Source organism: Otolemur garnettii, unplaced genomic scaffold (genome assembly GCF_000181295.1).
Source record: "Otolemur garnettii isolate 467f Iridium unplaced genomic scaffold, OtoGar3 scaffold00055, whole genome shotgun sequence".
Classification (NCBI taxonomy): Eukaryota; Metazoa; Chordata; class Mammalia; order Primates; family Galagidae; genus Otolemur; species Otolemur garnettii.
Window position 1 is genome coordinate 7,443,171 of NW_003852450.1, and position 19,139 is coordinate 7,462,309.

General features: G+C 39.6%; 1 protein-coding gene across 1 annotated transcript in view; it reads right to left on the bottom strand.

Moving 5' to 3' along the window:
• Positions 1-19,139, bottom strand: part of IPO9 (importin 9) — a 51,480-nt gene that overhangs the window by 19,685 nt on the left and 12,656 nt on the right. The window contains exons 2-13 of the mRNA XM_003792277.3: positions 13,942-14,003; positions 13,642-13,728; positions 12,471-12,672; positions 8,025-8,113; positions 7,152-7,238; positions 6,363-6,482; positions 6,153-6,253; positions 5,611-5,669; positions 4,880-5,031; positions 4,063-4,161; positions 2,777-2,883; positions 1,558-1,697 (exon numbers count right to left, since the gene is read on the bottom strand). Coding sequence (XP_003792325.1) covers positions 1,558-1,697; positions 2,777-2,883; positions 4,063-4,161; positions 4,880-5,031; positions 5,611-5,669; positions 6,153-6,253; positions 6,363-6,482; positions 7,152-7,238; positions 8,025-8,113; positions 12,471-12,672; positions 13,642-13,728; positions 13,942-14,003 — 1,305 coding nt within the window. The remainder of the gene's footprint in view (positions 1-1,557; positions 1,698-2,776; positions 2,884-4,062; positions 4,162-4,879; positions 5,032-5,610; positions 5,670-6,152; positions 6,254-6,362; positions 6,483-7,151; positions 7,239-8,024; positions 8,114-12,470; positions 12,673-13,641; positions 13,729-13,941; positions 14,004-19,139) is intronic.

Sequence of the window (19,139 nt, forward strand, 5' to 3'; positions counted from 1 at the left end):
GATGCCATGGCACTCTACCCAGGGGGATAGTTTGAGGCTCCTGTCTCAAAAAAATAAAAAATAAAAAACAAACAAACAAACTCTTCAAGATTATTGATAATTTTTAAGAAGGTAAAGAGGTCCTGAGACCAAAAAGTTTGAAAATGGTTGATGCAGATAAGCTTTTAGTTATAGGTAAGATTAATAAATAATATACAGAGGGTATCAAAAATTTATATGCATTTTAAGAAATGAAAAAACTGTATTAAAATTGTAATACTGAACATATATTAATAACACAAGATAAATACAAGTCACATTGGACTTCTGTAATTATAAGAGGCGATCAAAGTAGATTTATAATATATAATACACAGACAGTATTTCTTATAATGTGTATACATTTTTTTTGCACACTCAGTATATTAAACCTTTTACTAGTCTTAATATTAAATATTCTAAAATCTCCAAAAGTTTTGAAGATTCTTTGCTAGGGTAAACTCCCTAAGAAGTATGTTGATAGGTTTTAGAAATTCCAATACTTCCACTCAACATATCACTACAGAATGCCTATTATATACAAGGCATTGTCAGACACAAAGATGTATTAGACATGATTTCTACTCTCAGAGAACTTACGTTCTAGTAAGAGAAAGAAAACATATTTATCAACCATGATACAATGCAACATATAAATACACAGTGAAATACTATATTCCCAGTGGATCTGAGCTTTGGACGTACAACCATTTTATGATTCAGAGAATGGAAATGATGAAGTAAGACAGCCTATAGTAGACTACCTATTTAGAGACACAGAGCAGAATGTTTTCAAGTGATGTGAGCTATTCTCAGGGCCCACATCCTCCTATGAAAGAGATGCAAGTAAATGGACTAAGAATCAAACACGCAATACTAAATGTTCCATCATTTAAGTACTAAGAGAGGAAGCAAAGACAATAGTATTTTGGAATGGGGATCTGACTCGAAGGGTGAAAACAGGCATGGGCAGAGGCAAGTAGCAGAAAATGTTATATAAAGATTCTCACTTACTGCTTTGCATTGTTGGAAAAATTAGTCTAGTAGTAAAGGCCACTTTCTTTATTTTTAAGGCAAGCAGCTAATGCAAATATGAGAATGGGACATTTAAATTACTTAAATATTAATCAAAAATAAAGTTCAAGAAAAATGACAGAAAACAAATAGGAAGAATGAGACTCATGCAGAACACCTAAAAGCATTCTGGACTTCAAATTGAGAACAGAACTCAAGACAGAATTCTTCAATGTATAGTAACCAGATGTGCATTCTAATCAAATGTAAAAACAACCATGAATGGGAATGCTGATTTGGGAGGAAATATGAATTCCATAGAAGAATTATGAACTAATAATATTAGTCTCTCAGTAGGTAAAGCTTGAGTCAATGTCTCAGGGCTGTTTTAGAGATTCAGATGAGCTTAAGCTCTAGGGTGCAAAGAATTTTCACCCAAAGGACGCGAGAATATTTGGCATACTTGTCTAAGTGAACAATATAACTGAGTTGCTGAAAGGAATCCTGGCATGTGCTGAAACATACCTGAGAGGTTGAGGTCTGCAAGGATGACATTGGTCAGGAACCCATGCATGTCAAAATGAATCCTGCCATTCTTCACACTGTCAGTGATGATGGCCTTCACTGAGCCTAGGGCAAGCATGCATGCCTCGTGGATCTTCCACCTGTGAAAAGATACCATAGCCTGTTAAAACAAACTACGCTGCCAAAAAAGATAAATATTTGAGGGAAGAAGATTCAGAAAAGAGCAGTCCAACACAATCTATCCCAAAAGGGCCATTTACCTGCCCTTCCAATTTAAACTTATAGCTGAAAACAATAAAATTTAATAATATGTTTTTTGGCCAGGTGCAGTGACTCATACCTATAATCCCAGCAGTTTGGGAGGCTGAGGTGAGAGGATTGCTTGAGGCCAGGAGTTTGAGACCAGCCTAGACAACATATCTCTACAAAAAAATTAAAAAGCAAAACCAAAAAAAGAAACTCAAGAGCAGATTTTTCTTTTTTATTTTTTTTTTGAGACAGAGCCTCAAGCTGTCACCCTGGGTAGAGTGCCGTGGCATTACAGCTCACAGCAACCTCCATCTCCTGGGCTCAAGTGAGTCTCCTGCCTCAGCCTCGCAAGTAGCTGGGACTACATCCGCCACAATGCCCGGCTGTTTTTTGGTTGCAGCCGTCATTGTTGTTTGGTGGGCCCAGGCTGGATTCGAACCTGCCAGCTCAGGTGTATGTGGCTGGCACCTGAGCCACTTGAGCCACAGGCACTGAGCCAAGAGAAGATTTTTCTAATGAAAAACACAAGTCCTTCCTTTCAAGCTCTTTAAAAAGGGGTAAAATAAATGCATCCTAATCAATTATTTTAAGATTGGGAAGAACTGCTTTAGAACAGATTATTCAAATCAAGAATTTGTTTGCCTCTTAGCCTGGCACCCATAGCATAGTGGTTACGGTGCCAGCCACATACACCAAGGGTGGAAGGTTCAAACCCGGCCCAGGCCAGCTAAACAACTGTGCAAACAAAAATTGCCGGGCATGGTAGCAGGCACCTGCAGTCCCAGCTACTTGGGAGGCTGAGGCAGGAGAATCACTTAAGCCCAAGAGTTTGAGGTTGCTGTGAGCTCTGACGCCACAGCATTCTACTGAGCGCAACATAGTGAGACTCTGTCCCCCCCCAAAAAGAATTTGCCTTTAATGTGATGCCCAAAACATGCCCCTAAGTTAAGCCACTGCTGCTCACTCTTACCAGTGCTCAGTGCCACTGTTTTTGGTTTGCTCAGCTTCTTGTAAATGCCTAGTAGCTGCTGCAGCCAGGGCTGCTGCACTTTCATTCTGGAAATCTGTGGCCACAGCCTACAGAAGAGAGGAGAAAAGTTAATAAATCTATTTCTGCACATTAAATGCATTTTAACTGCAAACTGCTTTAGTCAGGATGGTTACATGTGAATGGTTCAAACTCTTTTTACATACACATGCTAACCCGATTAGATGTGCTAAAAATGTTACACCATTAGTTCAAGAACTCTAATGAAATTAAAGAATATCTGTATTTCTGTAATGCCTGTGTACTGTAAGGTTAACCAGTTTGCTTTCTTTGGTTGTATTCAACAAAGGATATGTGAGCAATAATAGATTGAGCTTTGCGTGACAATAGACCAAATATATATTTCTTTGGAGCCTGATCATAGAAAAATAAGGCTAAAAACAAGGCTACTAGTTGAAATCTAGTGTAATCCCTAAGGTGGCGGGTTCGAATCCAGCCCGGACTTGCCAAACAACAATGATGGCTGCAACCAAAAAATGGCCAGGCGTTGTGGCGGGCGCCTGTAATCCCAGCTACTTGGGAGGCTGAGGCAGGAGATTTGCTTGAGCCCAGGAGTTGGAGGTTGCTGTGAGCAGTGAAGCCAGGGCACTCTACCCAGGGGCTCAGCTTGAGGCTCTGTCTCAAAAAAAAAAAAGAAATCTAGTGTAATCTTTCATAGGTCCTTAGATAAGGAAAAGTGACTCAGCAACAATGAGAACAAATTTCTTACTCAATAAGAAGCAACTGACAATAACGTCATGGTATTTTATTTTATTATTATTTTTTTAATTTACTATAACTTTTTTTTGAGACAGTTTCACTATGTCACCCTCTATAGAGTGCTGTGGCATCACAGTTATAGCAACCTCAAACTCTTGGGCTCAAGAGATCCTCTTGCCTTAGCCTCCCTTGTAGTTGGGACTATAGGGACACGCCACAACATCTGGCTATTTTTTGTTGTTGTTATTCGTTTGTTTAGCAAGCTTGGGCTAGGTTCGAACCCACCAACCCTGGTATATGTGACTGGCACCCTAACCACTGAGCAATGGGCGCCAAGCCGATTTTGAAATTTCTGCAAACTTCATTTGAGCTCTCTTGCATCTCCAAATGTTTTTTTAGATTAAGCTACTCAACAACACTGCTCAGCTTGGGTTAGATGTACAGAAACAAAATGTTCAAGTGACTGATTAGGATTAGCTGGCTAAATTATCAAGGTAACCACCTCTTACCAGCAACAGGTCTTGAGCTGCAATTCTAACAGTATAAGAGAAAGTATCATCATCTTCATCTTCTACAAACTGTTGAGGGTTAGCTGTCCATACTTTAATCTGAAAAGATGATGAAAGTAGGTCTTTGCTTTGTGAGGCTGCTTATCTGATTCACATTACCTCTTTTCATTAACAAAACCAGGAAGACTTTAGCCTTTTATCCTGAACAAAACTTTAGCCCCCAAAGTCTTTTCTTTTTGATGAAGAGAAACAAATCCTTCATCAAAAGGTAGCAATGCTTACTGCTCTCTAACAGACTCTGTATTTTGGCAGATCGTCAGCTCTCTGTTGTCAGCCAGCTGTTACTTTTTGATAGATGTATTTTCTAAACATACTAGGTCTGATGGAATATTTCTTGTGAAAATTATGTCAATTCTTCTGTTTCGTATGAGAGGGATTACTTTACTCTTGAATGTTCTTTGCTGGTTTTAATGACCCACCAACCAGGCTAATGATCTGATCTACGTTTCACTATTTATAGGGAAGAAATAAATTCTCCTAAGTACCAGGGCCTTTTGTTAGTAATCCTACCAAGATTTTCCTACTGGAAGAAGTGTTCTGAAGGTCTAGTTAACTAATATAAGAGTTGATAAAACTCTAATACCCAAGGATTTAGCAATAAAATAATGTCACAGCTTTCCTAGAACTTAAAATGAAGTTATTCTCCCAATTTCTATTTTTTAGAAATAAAATATTCACTTGACCAAGGGTTCACGTTCATCAAATTACACTTTCCAAATACAAGCTGGAAACTGTCTCCCAGATGTTATTTATTTACCTGCTCCTCAGTGATTTGCATGTATAAGATAATATAGTAAATCAGTTCAGGCAAGGCTTTCTTAACAGTGCTTTTGAATTTGCTATTTTCTAGTAGAGCATGGACAAATTCAAAAATGCTAAAGACAAGATTTTCAAAGCCCAGGACTTCACCTATAGGAAATACACAAGAGAAGACATTAATGACAAGAAACAAAAAAGAAAGCATGTATGCTGGAAATGAAGTACATTATTTTTACAAACAATAAAGTACTTGCTAATTATTATTCCCATGGAATTGAAAGAGGGCTGAGGAATTGAAGAAACTTAGAGAATAATAAATACTCTTTGATTTTTCAAGCAAAAGAATCAGAAACACTGAATATATTTTCCAGTATATCTATTTTGATCTGAAATACTTAAAAATATTAAAACAGAAATTAAAGTATTATCATCTGGGACCCTACAATTAAAGTAGACAAAATGCCATAAGTGGGTTGGCCCTTTTAAGGTATCTTCCCACTCTGAAATTTTATGAGAAATCACATGCCTATGAGGTACAGATTACAAATTGTCAGTTCTCCTTTCCTTACATTGAAAATAAACTTAATTAGAAAACTCACTTAAGATGAGTGAAGCCTCTTAAATTATTGGAGTTTGGGGTTTTTATTTTCCCCTGTCTCTGGCTTTTCTTTTCTCAGATCCCTTTTCCCACTAACTGTTATTTCTGTAAAGGTCAGATAAACTACATACCATCAGAATCCACAGGATCTTCTACTTCCTCTGTGTAATTTACTTCTGTCCTCACATAAGTATGATGAAGAGTAAAGAAACAATCTAGAGTCTGCTTTACATACATTCTACAAGGGAATATTATATATACCAAGACTAAGAGCAGACACTTAAAAAAAAACCCATTTAAAAAGTGGAAGCACAGGCTCGGCGCCTATAGCTCAACTGGCTAAGGCGCCAGCCACGTACACCTAAGGTGGCGGGTTCGAATCCCCAGCCCGGACCCGCCAAACAACAATGATGGCTGCAACCAAAAAATAGCCGGGCGTTGTGGCGGGCGCCTGTGGTCCCAGCTACTTGGGAGGCGGAGGCAGGAGACTCGCTGGAGCCCGGGAGTTGGAGGTTGCTGTGAGCTGTAACGCCACGGCACTCTACCCAGGGGGACAGCTTGAGGCTCTGTCTCAAAAAAAAAAAAAAAAGTGGAAGCACATAAATGTGAGACCTAGCGTTAGATTCCCAACTATAGGTGGTAGCAGGTGCCTTAAGCTTTCAGCAAAGGATATAAAGCTGCACTCTCAGTTAGGGTGTTCCAAACAATAGGTAGAATCTGCTGCATGGAGGACACCATGTGCTTTGGGAAGTTTTTCACTAGGGCTGTCACTGCCTGAGAAGTTAAGAGAAAAACACACAGAAAGTACAGTGATGCAGAAGAAATGAACGATTTCAGAACACCCTTTGAAACTCTGAATATCTCACTGGCAGTAAATGTTTACCTTTAAGACCTCCATCTTAAACCCACTGTCAGATGTGGGACCATCTGGTATCTGGAGTGCCTGAACAAAGGCCTCTGTGAACTGCTGCACCACAGGAAAGATCAGGACTTTGGCTGCACCCTGATAAAAGAAACTATAGTCAATGCTGGACAAATGTGTAATCCATGGCTTCACCACACATACCAAACACTGAGATTTGAGGCACCTAAAGCTCGTTCCAGGCTGAGATCTCAATCAGAAGGGGATAGCTATAAAGTCATTGGCGGTATCACCTAAGATCTCATGCTTCCTTAAGTGGCACTTGCAGTTCCTCACCACAGCTCTCTTAAAAGCTATTATAGAAGACCAACTTTCTTTTCTTTTTTTGCAGTTTTTGACCGGGGAAGGGTCCAAACCCCCACCTCTGGTACATGGGCCAGTGTCCCACTCCTTTGAACCACAGGTGCCACCCCAAGAAGAAGACCAACTTTTCATAACAGTTTCTGAATCACAGGGATCAGTTTTTTAGCTAGCTCTGTTTTACATAAGAGAGCCACAAAAGAGTAGGAAAGTTCTGGGTGATGACTACTATGAAGAGGATACATATAAGGTGTTTGATGAAATAGAATCAAACAAAAGGAAATTAAGCTATCTACGAAATAAGTTATAAATTAAATCTATCTAGAATACTGATTAGTGTGCTTTCTTGGTACTACTATCATGAAATCAGTCAATGATGTGCCTGCAACAGAAGGCATTAATAAAGACTTATAAACATGAAGTCTGTTAATGATCCCAAAACTCACTTACCTTTTCCAGCTCCTCCATGTTACAGATCATATGGGCACAAGTGGTAAAAATCTCCACAGCTCGGGAACGGGTTCGAATACCATACACCTAGAAAAGGGTTGCAGCATAGCTATGAGATTGGACTACGTATGTATCTGTGACTAGAAGTAAAATTATGACCAATGAATCCTCACATGAGACTGGATCCCCTAGAGAGATGAGAAATGTAATTCATTTATGTCCAGGAGACAGACTTTTGTAATTCAGAGAACGGAAAGCAACAGGATCATAATGTCAGAACTTATTGCAATTAGCCTTATATATAGGCCTCTGTGGGCTGATTTGATTAAAAAATATCAGGCTGGGTAGTGCTTATAATTCAAACACAGCAAGTGTATTTCTTTTAAAATGCAGACAATTGGTTTGGGGCAAAGGGGAACAGGGAGGTTAAAACATTATCCATCAGGTAGTCATATGTTATCGTGAATGAGTTACCATTCATACACACTGCCAAATACATATACTATATAGTAAGAATCTATTGTGTGCAATGCAGTGACAGACTGCTTCCAATTACTTAGCTGAGGTAGCTCAACTTAGGTGAGTGAGAGGCTGGAAGTAGCATAAAGGCACTAGATACTTAGGGGTTACATGATGCCAAGAAGTATGAGATATGTGAAGAAATATTTCAGCTATTTCACTCTTAGAGGCTTGCCCTTGTAGTTAGGAAAAGTCTAAGGTTAATTCAGATTCATATCCAGATCTTTTGTCAGTTCTAGTCTTTCGGTATGGGCATCAGTAGCAAACAGCATAATCTTCCACCTGAGAGGTGGAAGCTGACCCAGAACCTAAGCAGCCCTTATTCACTGTAATCTTGGAGCTGAAATTTCCTACCTCAGCCATGGTGAAGATCTTATACATCTCTGGAAGAATGACAGGAGCTACAAGTGGCATCTGTGTGTCTGTCACTTCTCGGGTGAATTCTACAAGGCAAAAAGTAGTACTGTTAAAAAAACCAACACTGCATTATAAAGATATGAAGTGTGGAATTTTCTACACTGTTTCTTGGCATACAGGTAAAGACACTGACTGGCCTGGTAGTCTCACCCTGGGGAAGGAAAAGTGGCAAGAGTTACTGACTATTTCTTAGAAGAGGAAAGAGAACAATATGGAGACAGAAAATCCATAATAGAACTGCATAGAAGTTCTAATGAGATACACTTTGGAAAATTCTGTATTAATTTAGTTTGTGCTCATTTGTCAATATTCAAGTATAATTTGAGGCCTTGGCAAGCTGTTTTGATGCAGACTTACTAGGCTTGAATTCAATTTTGTATATGTTACTCTTCTCAGTGAATGATATTTATTGACCCAAAGACAGAGGCTGCTGGGACAGCAGCCACATGAATGTGGCAAAAAGCTACCTATACAGAGAATGAGACTTAGCGAAGGAAAGGGAAGGAAATAAGGGTCTTATCTTTCCCTTCTTTAAAAAAAGAAAAATCAAACATATCACATACAAGGCACTGACCAAGACAACAAAAAGGACACTGTATTTCATACTACTAAGCGTGGTATACAAATGTCTAAGTTCTAATAACTGTTCACTTTATCTGGTACTTTCCCACATTATTACTATAGATATAGAGCTGATCATTTGGGGCATTTTCCAGGAGGACATACAGCTAAAAATACATATAAGCTGGCATTTTTCAAGGTTAATTTTGTGCAATATCAACACAAGTGAAGATAAATATTTAAGGCTGAATTTTTTTTTTTTTTTGAGACAGTGTCTCATAATGTTGCCCTCCGTAGAGTGCCATGGCATCACATCTCACAGCAACCTCCAAGTCTTGGACTTAAGCAATTCTCTTGTCTCAGCCTCCCAAGTAGCTGGGACTACAGGCATCCGCTACAATGCCCAGCTATTTTTTGTTTGTACTTGTCATTGTTGTTTGGCAGTCCGGGCTGGATTTGAACCCGCCAGCACCAGTGTACGTGGCTGGCACCCTAGCTGCTGAGCTATAGGCACGGAGCCTGCTTTCTTTACTTAGCTGTGATTTCCTCCTAAGGAATAAATTCTCAATTTTGAACAGAGTGTTCTATTTTATGTACAAATCCAGGGAAATTAGTCCAAACAAATAGGATAACTGGCATATTAATGATGACAGGTTTTATGAAAAATGTAATATAATTTAATTCTAATAATAAAGTGCTAGATGCATTGTTTTGCTCTACTATAATCATTACTGCTGGCCTCAATCTATTAACACTTTACAGGTTTAAGTCCAAAATAAATTTTCTAAGTTCATTCAGCAACTCTAAAGAAGTTTGGGACAGCACTAACACCTGAATCTTTAAACATCTTTTGAGATGGAAGAAAAAAACTGTATTTTGTGGACCAAATATTTTAATAGTTAGCTGTTATGTTGGTATTTCCATCACACCATGAACCTTCGTTAATTCTCTTTTATAAACAGGTAAGTTTAATGGGAAGCCTCATTAAAGTAAGAATGGTACAGTTATCTTCAAAAACCCTAAAGAGAATGAGTCCCATTTCCCTAATGGGCTCCTGTCCATAGAACAATGTCCTGCTATCTTCACGCATGCCTGATTTTTTGCTGTCAGAGTACAGTCTGCCCTTGTTTGAAAATATTTGGAGCAGCTATTTGGGAATGGAAGTTGGCTACTATCCACTCCATATCTGGTGACTTCATTACAAAAGGATACAAATTTCCTCAACAGTTCTTTCCCTGTGTCTGGCAGAAAACTGATCTCATTGACCAGTAATTTCCTTAGTCAAACACAATGAAGCTCTTTAGCACCTTGATCAGTATAAACATACAACCACCTTTTTCTCCAGGTTTGTGAAAGAGAAGCTGAACTTTGTGTTGGAAGACTGGGAAGGAATGTTTCCTCTCTTTAGTAGAAAATGTATCTGCTAATTGATATCCTGGCACTATGAAGTTTTACATGAAGAATCCTAAAAGGCTCCTAAAAGGCTCATGCAAATCCTCACTGGCTCACACCTGTAATCCTAGTGCTATGGGAGGCCAAGCAGGAAGACTGCTTCAGCCTAGGAGCTTGAAAACAGCCTGGACAACATAGTGAGACAGTATCTCTAAAAATAAAAATAGTTGGGGCACACTGGCTCATGCCTTCAATCCTAGTACTCTGGGAGGCCAAGGGGGGAGGATCCCTTGAGCTCAAGAGTTTAAGACCAGCCTGAGCAAGAGCGAGACCCAGTTTCTATTAAATATAGGAAAATTAACTAGGCATTGTGAAGTGGGTCTATAGTCCCAGTGACTTGGGAGGCTGAGGCAGGAGGACTGCCTGAGTCCAAGAGTTTCAACTTGCAGAGAGCTATAATGATGGCACTGTACTCTAACCTGGGACAACAGAGAAAGAATCCATCTCTCCTGACCCCTCCAAAAAGAATTCTAAAAGGTGTGAAGTCTAAAATGTTATGAAAGAGAAGCAAGGGAAATAAGCAGGGAAACGAAAATCTGAGGAAGGAACATTTTGATCTTTTTGGTAAGTTGGCTCTGTACCTAAGTTAAAAACTGAAAGCTTTGGCACAGGCAATCAATAAGAGTATAGTGGAGCTGGGCATGGTAGTTTACACCTAAAATCTTAGCACTTTAGAAGGCTGAAGCAGGAGGACCATTTGAGGCCAGCCTGAGCAATATGGTGAGACTCTGTCTTTACAAAAAAAAAAAAAATTACCTAGGCATGGTGGCACATGCTTTTAGTTATTCACCTACTCAGTTGGCTGATAGAGGATTATTACTTGAATTGAGGAATTTGAGGTTGTAGTGAGCTATGAGGACACCACTGCTCTCTAGTCCAAGGCTAAAGAGTGAGACTGTCTGAACAACAATAAACTATGTATGTATATAAACTCAAAAAGGGAGCTGGGGCATGAGAAGAGGGAGTTTTGAAACAAAAAAGGAAAAAAACTTGTTTCTGATATAATATTGATATTATCTACCACTAATATCACATGGACTAGTAAAATTAGGCCTCAGTGTCAAATTCAGCAAACTGAGTTTCAGAAAGTAGAAATGGCATTCGCAAAGAACACATTTCAGCTGAGGGGAAAGTATACAGGTCATAGAGAAACAGAAAAGATTACTAGTAAGACTTCCACAAACCTATATGAACAGAGGGGAAAGATGTTTCTAAAGATCAGTACAGGATAACCAAAATCTAAGTAAGGATTTCTTGAAGGCAAAATAGAGTAGTGACTTCATCTAGGGAACAGGGAGTAGGGTAGAACTTCCAAAAGAATGGGTAACTCAGGACATCAGAGAGAGCACCAAATCTCCCTAAACTATAAGTTGAAATATTTTTATCAACTTCTCAAAACAAAGAGAAAGAAAAGATAATGAAGATTGCATATTCTCTAAACTCTCTAAATCAGTGATTCTCAACCTTCCTAATGCTGTGGCCCTTTAATACACAGGTTGAGAATCGTTGCTCTAAATCAGGGATCCTCAAACTACAGCCCGTGGGCCACGTGCAGCCCGCCTAGGACATTTATCCGGCCCGCTGGGTGTTTTTGCTGCCCCTGCCTGTCCTGCTTAGCCGACTCAGCCCGGGGCCCACAGTCTGGCCCTCCAACTGTCTGAGGGACAGTGAACTGGCCCCTTGTTGAAAAAGTTTGAGGACCCCTGCTCTAAATAAAGGTCAGGATTATACTGCGTACAACTACACTGTTTTTATCTTCTTTTTTATATATCTATAAAAGTTTCATTGATATTCTTAACTTTGTCTTGGTTGAACTAAGTAAAAAAAAAAAATATATATATATAAAAAATAATAATTACAATGACTAGACCTTTTTTTCCAAGCCTGTGTCAACCTTCAGATTTTTTTTTCTTTACAATGACTAGAATTTACTGAGCATTTACTATGTCAGATATTGTGTTAAACACTTTACAAAGATAGCGCATTTAAACGAGCTACTGAAAGTGTTTCTGAGATAGATATTACTATCATCTTAGTTTTATATATAAGGAAACTCAGGCTCAAAAAGTTATGTAAATGAAGGTTATGGCAAAGTCAGCATATGAATCCAAAATTTGAATACTTAAATCACTATATTATTACTGTACACTTAAGTGCTAAGGTTTGGTAGTAGAAGTAATATTATACCAACCTAACTCTCTGGAAAAAGCCAATGGAGCTAGAGGGTTGATGTGGAGATAAGAACTAGGAGGGAGGAGGGGTATCAATAGCAATTCCTACTGGTCTGGGTCATTTTGTCAATAGCTTCATGTAAGTACTCCTGTTACTTGGGATCCCAGTATTAACTCTAGGGGAAAGGGATTCTGGTACCTGTCAGCACACGCATGGCTCCATGGACAGCATTTAAGTCTCCGCTCACCAACATTTCCATAAGCAGGTTGAAGAGCTGGGGCCAAGCTTCAGGCCAGTCCCAGTGGGCAATGGCTGACACAGCATAGGCCACACTGGAGCGCACTTTGCTTATTGATTCTCTCAATCCATTGGGCAACAACTCTCGGATAACAATTTTTGCCTGTAGAGGAGAAAAGTCCACTAGATCAGGTTAAAAGTGACTGACAGACTCCAGTCCAATATGGAACTTTGCTGGGAAAACAATATGCATAAGATACTGCTATCTACAGAAAAGGTCTATAAAACTTCTATGATCTCTAAATTTATGCTGTCCATTATGGCAGCCACTAGCTACACAGACATTTAAAATAAAACTAAAATTAAAAATTCAGTTCCTTAGTTGCACTAAGCCACATTTTAATATGATAGCTAGTAGCTATCATATTAAATGGCACATACAATAGACAGCATTGCTCTAGACCTTATAATTTAAAATTTCTTAGCCCAGGATAACACAGTACTGTACTAAGTACAAATATTATTTATTTAATTCTCTAGCTCTTTAAAGTCTCTAACTCTTTAATTTAATTTCAGAGATTTAGAAACTGAGGCTTAGGAGTTAATTATATTCCCCCAAAGCTCAGAGTTTACAAAAAGCAAAACTGAATTTTTTCTTTTTTTTTTTAGACAGTCTTATTCTGTTGCCTAGGCTTGAGGGCCATAGTGTCATCATAGCTCAATGTAACCTCAAACTCCTGGGCTCAAGAGATCTTCCTGCCTCAGCCGCCTTAGTAGCTGGTCCTACAGGTGCCTGCCACAATATCTGGCTGATTTTTCTATTTTCAGTAGAGATGGGGTCTCTCTCTTTCTGAGGCTGATATCAAGTTTTTGAGATCAAGGGAATCCTCACGCCTTGGCCTCCCAGAGTGCTAGGATTATAGGTGAGAACCACTGCGCCTGGTCTAAAACTAGAATTTTGAATACTGGCCAGCTTCATACTCAAGCTTTCTTATCTTGAGCATGGTATCCACAATGCCAGCCACCAATCTCCTTTTCTGCCTTTTGATTGCTCAAAGAATGTTGACAGCCTAATCTCTTAAAATGGGCCTTCAGATCTTTTCAGGCAGACTAATCAAATAACGGTCCTTACCCTTTCTGTAGTTTCAGGAGGCCTAAACTTCTCTGATTGAGCACACCAGTGGGTCTCCACATATTGTTTCAAGATGACTGATGCCAGCTGTGAAGAGAATAAGCCAAGTAGAACAGTAAGAAAAAGACTTTTTTCACATATTAAAACCACAGACATGGTCTGATACATCTGAGGCACATCTAAATCTGGTACAAAATCCAAGGTTATTTATAAACTGGCCTTATTCTTTCTCTTTCCCATAGAAAGTTTCATTACCAAATAAAAAGAAATAACTTAGAAACTGGGCCAGTCTGGACTTACCTGACGGATCGCCAATGCTCCCTGAGGGTCCACAGTCAGTTCTGCTAAGTGAACACCAAATTCTGCAAGAGAAAATTTTACTGTGAATCTAGAGGGATCCAAGAAACCTATAACAATTTACTGAGCTCTTTAACTCTGATGCCAACAGTTAAGATTTCAGAAAGAAACTTGATCCATTGCTTCTAAAAGAGTTCATAACTGCTAAAGACTGATTCCTCGTTGCTGTACGGGTCTAACTGTGGCTTAGACAGTTCCAAAGCCCTCTTATTTTCTCCAATTATTGCATAGTATTTTACAGCCATCTTCCTTTCCCAGATGGTAACACCTTCCTCTTAAAATAATAAATATGGAGTCCTAAAAATACAAAGGTTGCAAATGAACACTTTCTAATAAACAATGTAAATGGTAATCTTGAACTGCCTATTGGGAGGCTATAAACAACTCTTACCTAAAATTTAGAACTAATTTGTACTTGCAAAGGAATCAACTATTAAATATTTATTTGTGAAAAGAGGAAGAAGAATATAAAACCAAGAGTGTACAATAATTTTCAGATCTCATATTCTAAGGTTGCACTATCCAATGTAGTATCCATTAATCACAATGGTTACTAAGTACCTGAAATGTGAGAATTTCAGTGAGACTTGAGATGGCTATAAATAGAAAATCAAATTTCAAACTTAGTATAAGAAAGAAGAGCAAAATACATTAATTTTCATATTAATTACATGTTGAAATAACATTTTGTATTTATCAGGTTAAATGAATATAGTATCAAAGATTAGTTTTACATATCTTTTTACCTTTTCAATACAGTGACTAGAGAATTCAAAATTTCACGTGACTTACTTCTGTTGGACAGCACTGTCTTAGAGAATGAACAGCAGTTTTCCAGATTTGCTCAGTTTTAGTAGGTAAAGAGATTATAATAGGCTTATCACTCTCATTTGGAAGGAGCTATGAGTGTGGTTAAGAACATGGGATATAGATTCAAATGCTGAAGCTACCTTGTGTGCCCTTATGCAAATTACTTACCTTTTCTTTCTTTCTTTCTTTCTTTTTTTTTTTTGAGACAGAGCCTCAAGCTGTCCCCCTGGGTAGAGTGCCATGGCATTACAGCTCACAGCAACCTCCAACTCCTGGGCTCAAGCGAGTCTCCTGCCTCCGCCTCCCAAGCAGCTGGGACCACAGGCGCCCGCCACAACGCCTGGCTATTTTTTGGTTGCAGCCGTCATTGTTGTTTGGCGAGTCCGGGCTGGGGATTCGAACCCGCCACCTTAGGTGTACATGGCTGGCGCCTTAGCCGGTTGAGCTATAGGCGCCGAGCCTCTTTTTTTTTTTTTTTAAGACAGAGTCTTGCTTTGTCTCCTGGGGTAGAGGACAGTGGGGTCATCACAGCTCACTGCAACCTCAAACTCTTGGGCTTGCAAAATCCTCCCACCTCAATCTCCCAAGTAGTTGGAACTAGAGGTGCAAGCCACCACACCCAGCCAAACTTATTTTTTTCTAGATGTCAGCTTCCTCAGCCACAAAATAAAAATATTGGTATCTATGTATCATGCAGCACTGTGAAACTATATGATACAAAGTGCTCAGAACAGTATCTGTCACATGGTAAAAAATCAGCTTTATTGCTATTATTATTTTTATAGTCCACTGTGAGTAACTGTGTGGCTTTCCTATGTAACTATACTTAACTTCCCTGTAATATTCTACCATCACTGGATTCTACTGAAATAGCCATCCAAAGGATATTTATGCACAGGTATAGTGGACTACCCCTATAATCCCAGCTATTCAGGAGGCTGGGGCAAAAGGATTACTTGGGGCCAGGAGTTTGAGAATAGTCTGGGGAACATAACAAGATTCCACTTCAAAAAAAAAATTAGTACATGCTGTTAGTCCCAGCTATTCTTAAGGCTGGCTTGGAAGGACTACTTGAGCCCAACAGTTTGTGGCTTCAGTGAGCTACAATGGTATCACTGCCCTCCAGCCTGGGTGACAGAGTGAGATACAAGCCTGTCTCAAAACAAAACAATAAGTTATTTATGCAACAGAAAAGCTTAATATTAATCAAGTAGGAGTTATTACATGCAATGATTCATGTTCAAGGCTTATCCAAGTAACTAGGTCAAAAACTACAGAAAATTAGACAGAAGTGGTGGCTTGTACTTGTAATCCTAGCTACTCAGGAGGCTAAGGTGAAAGGAAATTGCCTGAGACAGGGTGACTGCTTAAAGTTAAGAGTTGAGGCAATAGTGAGCTACGACCATGCCACTGCACTGGGTGACAGAGTGAGACATCATCTCAACAAACAAAAACCCCGTAAAACAAAGCTACTGAAAATGATCCTTGCCCATACTTTAAAAAATGGTTTTCTGGCCAGGCACAGTGGCTCACACCGCTAATCCTAATACTCTGGGAGGCCCAGGCCGGTGGATCACCTCAGGTCAGGAGTTCAAGACCAGTCTGAGTAAAATAAGACCCTGTCTCTACTTAAAATAGAAAAACTAGCTCGGCATTGTGGTAGGCACCTGTAGTCCCAGCTACTTAGAAACTGAGGCAAGAGGATCGCTTGAGCCCTAGAGTTTGAGGTTGCTGTGAGCTATGATGTCACAGCATTCAACCCTAGGGCAACTGAGTGAGTCTGTTTTTTTTTTTTTTTTAATGGTTTTTTGGAAATAATTTTGAAAAGCTGAATCATACAGAATTCATGGATATCCTTTACTCACATTCCTCTTACCTAACCATGGTTCAGTGATAGAAAACCAGTAAACTGACATGAGTTCAATATTATTAACTAAACTAGACTTGATAAGAAGTTCGCTAGTTTTTTTCCTTATTGCCCCTTTTGTTTTAGGATCCCCATTTTTTTTTTTTTTGGAGACAGAGTCTCATTTTATCACCCTGGGTAGAGTGCCGTGGCATCATAGTTCACAACAACCTCAAACTCTTGGGCTCAAGAGATCCTCTTGCCTCAGCCTCCCGAGTAAAAGCCCCTGCCATAACCCCCGGCTATTTTTTAGAGACGGGGTCTTGCTCTTGCTCAGGCTGGTCTTGAACCTGTGAGCTCAGGCAATCCACCTGCCTTGGCCTCCCGGAGTGCTAGGATTGCAGGAGTGAGCCACTGCTCCTAGCCCCACATTGTATTTTTTTAAATTCAAATTAATATGAGGGTATAATTTTTAGGTTACATTGGTCTCCCTTCTAGGGTAAAGTTCCATTTGTAGAAGAGCCCCTCACCCAGAGGGCGTGTTATACACCCTCACAATGTGCACATTAGGTGAGATCCCGCCTCATGCCCTCCCTCCTTCTGCCATGTGTCTTCCCTGCTCCTGCTTCCCTCTACCCCCAAACTGGACTATATTAGTGTTTTATTGTTCTTATGAACATGTAATGGTTTATATATTGATTTCATATTAGTATGGAGTACCCTGGATATTTATTTTTCCATTCCCCACATTGTATTTCGTTGTCACATCTTGATTTCCTCCAACATGACAGTTCCTCATTCTTGTCTTTTATGACCAGAACACTTGATGAATGCAGTAATTTGGTAGCATGTATTATGATTTGGGCTTGACTAAAGTTTCCTCATGATTAGACTGGGTTATGCATTTTTGGCAAGAATACTAGAAAGGGATGCTGTGTCCGTCTCAGTATATCACATCAGGGAGTACATAATGTTGCTAAATTTTATTACTGGTAGTGTTAATCTTGCTCATGTGGCAATCTGGAGGCTGCTGGGTTTCTTCATTGTAAAGGTATTGTTTTTTCCCTTTGGAACTGATAAACACCTTGGGAGAAAGACTTTGAAATTAGGCTGTCATCCTGTTTCTTTTCAAACACTTACCCACAGATTTAGCATACATCTGTGGATACTAAATGCCTACTTTTTTTTTTAATTTGTTTTACCCTCATAACAATCTTTTTATTGTAGTTATTGTTTTAGCAGGCCAGGTTTGTGTTTGAACCCGCCAGCTTTGGTGTATGTGGCTGGCACCCTAGCTGCTGAGCTACAGTCGCTGAACCCTAAATGCCTACTTAATTATTACTGTTTTATATGCCTAATGGTGATTCTGTATTTTCTTTATTTTCTTCACTTATTAGTTGGAATTCTTATTTAATTATTTATTAACACCTGCAGGAACTCATAAGTATTTATTTTATTCTATGGGTTTTAATATAATATATCATTCATTTGTTTTGCTCAAATTATTCCAACTTTGGCCACTGGAACTCCTTCAAGTTTGCTCTTGTGTACTTCTATATGCTCCCATCCTTTTTTGAGCACTTTCTTATTTTCTGGTTATCATGAGATGTTCTGGTTTATCTTGCATTTTCTCTGCCTTAGCCCCAGAATCAACTTCTCTTCCAAGGAATCCTGGTGCTTTTTAGTGGAGAATGATATATTTATAAAGCAAGATCTGGCTCGGCACCTGTGGCTCAAGTGGCTAAGGCACCAGCCACATACACCTAAGGTGGCAGGTTCGAATCCAGCCCAGGCCCACCAAACAACAATGACGGCTACAACCAAAACAATAGCCTGTGGTCCCAGCTACTTGGGAGGCGGAGGCAGGAGACTCGCTTGAGCCCAGGAGTTGGAGGTTACTGTGAGCTGTGATGCCACAGCACTCTACCCAGCGGGACAGCTTCAGGCTCTGTCTCAAAAAAAAAAAAAAAAGCAAGCAAGATCCAGGCAGTAGGTATTCTCATTGCTACTAGGGTATCACAATTCCTAGGTCCGTACAGAGAACAGAGCCAGAACTACAGTATACCTATATATCTATCCATCAATCCATCCTTCTGCCACCTCAGGTGCCAATCTAACACCTCAAGGTTCATTCTATTCTTTCCCCTTTCCTTATTTGTAACTCCTCTGACAGGGATAAACCTGGCTCTCATTATCTACAAAAATTTGCTCTGGCTAGGCTCAGTGGCCCAAGCCTGTAATTCTAGCACTCTGGGAGGCTGAGGCAGGAGGACCCCTTGAGACCAAGGAGGAGGATCCCTTGAAGCCAGCATGAATAAGAAGGAGACTGCTTCTATGAAAAAAAGAAAAGTTAGCTGGGCATGGTGGTGTACGCCTGTAGTCCCAGCTACCAGGGAGGCTGACTTGAGCCTGAGAGTTTGAGGTTGCTGTGAGCTGGGCTGACACCAATGAACTCTACTGAGGATAACTCTGAGTGAGACTCTGT